The 3878-nt window shown below is 40.4% G+C and overlaps 1 protein-coding gene across 1 annotated transcript; it reads right to left on the reverse strand.

Moving 5' to 3' along the window:
• Positions 1-566: 566 nt before the first annotated feature.
• Positions 567-3472, reverse strand: LOC107745679 (cytochrome P450 26A1). Its single transcript, XM_016559601.1, has 7 exons — positions 3093-3472; positions 2702-2926; positions 2031-2312; positions 1785-1940; positions 1558-1692; positions 1312-1464; positions 567-1193 (listed from the first exon to the last, which is right to left on the reverse strand). Exons 1-7 carry the CDS (start codon positions 3279-3281, stop codon positions 855-857), a joined length of 1479 nt encoding a protein of 492 aa, XP_016415087.1. The 5' UTR covers positions 3282-3472; the 3' UTR covers positions 567-854.
• Positions 3473-3878: the final 406 nt, after the last annotated feature.

A 3878-nucleotide genomic window follows, 5' to 3' on the forward strand; every position in this document is an offset into this window, starting at 1 on the left:
CAGTTTTACTAAGACAACAGAAAGCATGTATTAGATATAAGTTTTTTTGCCAAAGTTTTAGTCATGTTGATAATTTAGAGGCCTTAGAAATTTCCATATCTAATATTATCCAGTAGACTTCATAGGGTTAAGTACAAGCAGGGTGTGTTATTATTGTTTTGGAACTCATGATTGATCTAAACGTTGTTCCACATCCATCTACTTCCAGACACAGAGAGCTGTTTGGATGCTTAATCTAATTGGCAATGATTGTTTTCTGTGATGAAGATCTCTTCAAACAGTTTGACTCAAAACCATCATCCTTATCTGGACCCACATTTGCTCTGTTTCTCCAGGTACTTTGCATTTCATAATGCTTTAGTTGCTAATAAGATCTCAGTGTTCCTGTTTGCCTAGAAGACCTTTTTCAGATAACATACTGATTCCACTTTTTACATGAGAAAGGATCAGGACATTGTCCAGAACGTTCAATCTTAAAATTTGCATATGCATGTGCTTTGCATGTGAATAAAATTCTACTATTAGCATCAACTTATTGCCAGTAATGAAAAGTCTGTTGACATTTAAAAGAACTTGTTTTATTAAATAAAACCCATATGATAAAGAGCAAGTTAAATAAGTTGCATACAGTACAAAAGCTATATATAACACAACTACATTATAAATATACATCACAGACACTTTGTAAACTTACAGTGATCCATGAAAAAGTAGTGCCCTCGTTTTAGCTTTCTTGTATAGACTTATATATACACACACACACACACACATATTTTATATAAACAAAATATAAAATATCCAATACATCACAGCTCATCTAAAAACATATGTACAAAGCTCATGTTAGTTCAGGACTAATTTCTGACGTAACTACTGAACTTGGTGGGGAGATTGTCCACTGGGTAAACTGTTGGGCCCGTTTTCATTGTCGGGGGTCCATTTGAAAGAATCCAGTTGCACTGCTGTGTTAGCTCAACTAAAAAGATCTTGAGTAACACTTTGGCGAATTCTTTGCCCACACACATCCTGGAACCGCCTCCGAAGGGGATGTAGTTAAACCTGGAGCCGTCCTCCAGGCCTTTGCTCATGAACCTCTCTGGTTGGAACTCATCTTTGTTAGGAAACACCTCGGCAACGTCATGTGTGTCACAAATGCTGTAGATGACATTCCATCCTTTAGGTATCTGGTAACCCTGAAGGAAAATTAAAGATAATTTGGGGTTAAAGAATGATTTTGTGTGAAATACACCATGGGAGAGCATTTAGAAGCAGTCTATGACATTAATGATCAAGCCTTAAAGTTCAACTTACATTCAGTTCAAAGGTTTTGAGTGCCACTCTGAAGCCTCCGGGTACAGGAGGGTTGATTCTGAGAGTTTCTTTAATCACACATCCAGTGTACTTCAGTTGTTCCAACAGCTCCATACTTAATGTCTTTTCAGGTGAATACATGCCCATTTCAACCTGCGAATAAAAATTGGTCCATTAGCCTACACATTGGTTTAAATGTGCCATCAAATTGAGAAGAACTCAAAAGTTAAACGTTTTGGATCATACCTTCTCCTGAATCTCCTCTCTAACTTTCTGCACCACTTCTGAATTCAGACCCAAGAACATCACCAGTGAGGTTGCAGTGCTGGCGGTGGTCTCGTGACCTCCAAACAGAAGCTCAGTAGCAGCTTCTTTCATTGCCTGAGGGAAGCACACACACTTTATTATTGATGTTCCCTGACTGGATGTCACTTACTTACTAATATCTGATAAGTCTAATGAGAAATAGTTACCTGCAAACTGAAGGGCTCATCACTTCTCCTGCTGTTCTCGATCAACAGCTGAAGAGCATCTTTGTGTTTTTGCTCGTTTTCGTTGTCATCATCTTGAATTTTCTTCCTGATGTTCTCCTCAATTTTGGAATGAATGAAATTGCGTGCTCTCAGACCCTGCCAAACACATTACAGGTTGTTATTTTCTCAAGTTTATTTCACAATACCGAAAATGTATCTTCAGACTGTCATTCTACAGTAACTTACCCGGTACAAGCCACTGAAGGGAACATCAATTGGCAGGGAGAACAGGTTTTTAATCATTTCCTCAAAAGCTTCCACCAGTTCCTGCTCATCGGTCTTGATTTGCTCAGGCTCGAAACCAAGAAGGATTCTCATGGCTATACGAAACATGAGTCGTTTCATCTCTGGGTAAACCAGCACACATGTATCTCTTTGCAGCCAGTCTTGCATGGCACTCTTCACCTCCTCCTGGATAACTGGGATGTAGTGCTCAAGAGCATCTCTTGAGAATGCTCTCATAATGGCCTAAGCAGAACATTATTTTTAAAAAAAATCAGTGCATCTTCTCAAACATTTTTTCATTTCAGTGCAAAATATGAATCTGGGGTTTACTGGACAGTTTAAGATTGACACTGTAAACATGAGAATATACTTGAGAAACCATCTGATGTTCCTCAGAAAATCTGCAACTTCTAGGCTAACTTTTGAATATGTCTCAAATATTCCATTGTTTCATCAAGGAACATCTCAAGTGCCTCAAAACCTTTCAAATGTAATGGCTTTACAAGAAGAACCACTGACAAACTGACAAGGTTCTTGCATAAGTTCCTCAGAGAACATTGTTATAATATTGGAAGAAATTCACAACATTAATGTAACTTAATATACAAAACACAAAAAAATAGCATCCTTACCTTTTTCTTGTTTTTGTGTTGAGTGCCATGAACATTGGAGAGCGTGTCAGAGCCCAGTATAGTTCTCACTGATGCTGGCCACTGAACAGAAACCAGCTTGTGTTCGCCCAACAGAATTTGCCTCACGTTATCAGCTCCCATCACCCTGACAGTCGGGTTACCAAAGAGGTGCGTTTTGTAGATGCATCCGTATTTCTGGCGCTTCATCCGGAGGAACTTCCTTCTCTGTGTGTAAGGACAACGCGTTATTGGCACAAAGATTCCAAACGCACATTTTACTCCACATGCATCCGTTATTAACACAACAAGACATTAGAGTGCATCGCATTTAGCTACCAGCCAAGTACATTGAGCTGAACTTGAACAAATGGCAATAAAAGCGCACGCGTACCTGGAGGATCAGCTGGAGCGTTTCTCCAATGAAGGGTAAGCCCATGGTACCTGGCGGCAGGGGACTTCCACAGTTCGGATCGACCCGGCGAATCAGTAACATCTCCCACAACTTAACCGCGGCGAGAAAGAGCAAAACGGGGAGCACGATGGTGCAGAGAAAGGTGACTATGAGCGTGTACAGCCCCATGCTGAAGCGCGCAAAGATCGCAAAAGAGCTTCTGGAGAGGAGACGCGTCTTTACGCACAGACTGAGGGTGTCCTCGCTTGTGCGCCCTTATATATCCATTGCGCGCAGGTCTCCTCCTGTTACCTTCCTCAGATAAATTAGTTCACACAAAGTTCATCTTTAATTGTGGTGTCATCTCGCCCCGCCCACAGGGCAGAAGCCGCTCCAAACTCTGAACCATTTGTTATAGGCGCATTTTAATACCACCTCCTGTAGAAGGCAGACAATCCAGAGATTTCACTTTGAAAAGGTGTTAATTCCCCCGACACAAAAGGAAGCATCCGAGGCTCTTTTGTTGCCAATATTCCCGTCGTTTACACGCATTACTCTGGGCTTGTGTGCCATCAGAAATGCCATAGAGGATTTAATTGAGGAGCTTAACTGTGAAGCACTACTTTTACATTTTAAATCCCTTAAATGTCCCTCTTTTTGTCTTTCTTTGGCGTGGGGGTCCTTAAAAGGCCATTACAGAGTTTAGAAAGCTTATCTACACATGTACAGTTATATATATGGAATGGAATGGAAAATGGAAAAATATTTTTTTCATATTAAAAATTA

This window comes from Sinocyclocheilus rhinocerous, unplaced genomic scaffold (assembly GCF_001515625.1).
Source record: "Sinocyclocheilus rhinocerous isolate Xijiao unplaced genomic scaffold, SAMN03320098_v1.1 scaffold768, whole genome shotgun sequence".
Lineage (NCBI taxonomy): Eukaryota > Metazoa > Chordata > Actinopteri > Cypriniformes > Cyprinidae > Sinocyclocheilus > Sinocyclocheilus rhinocerous.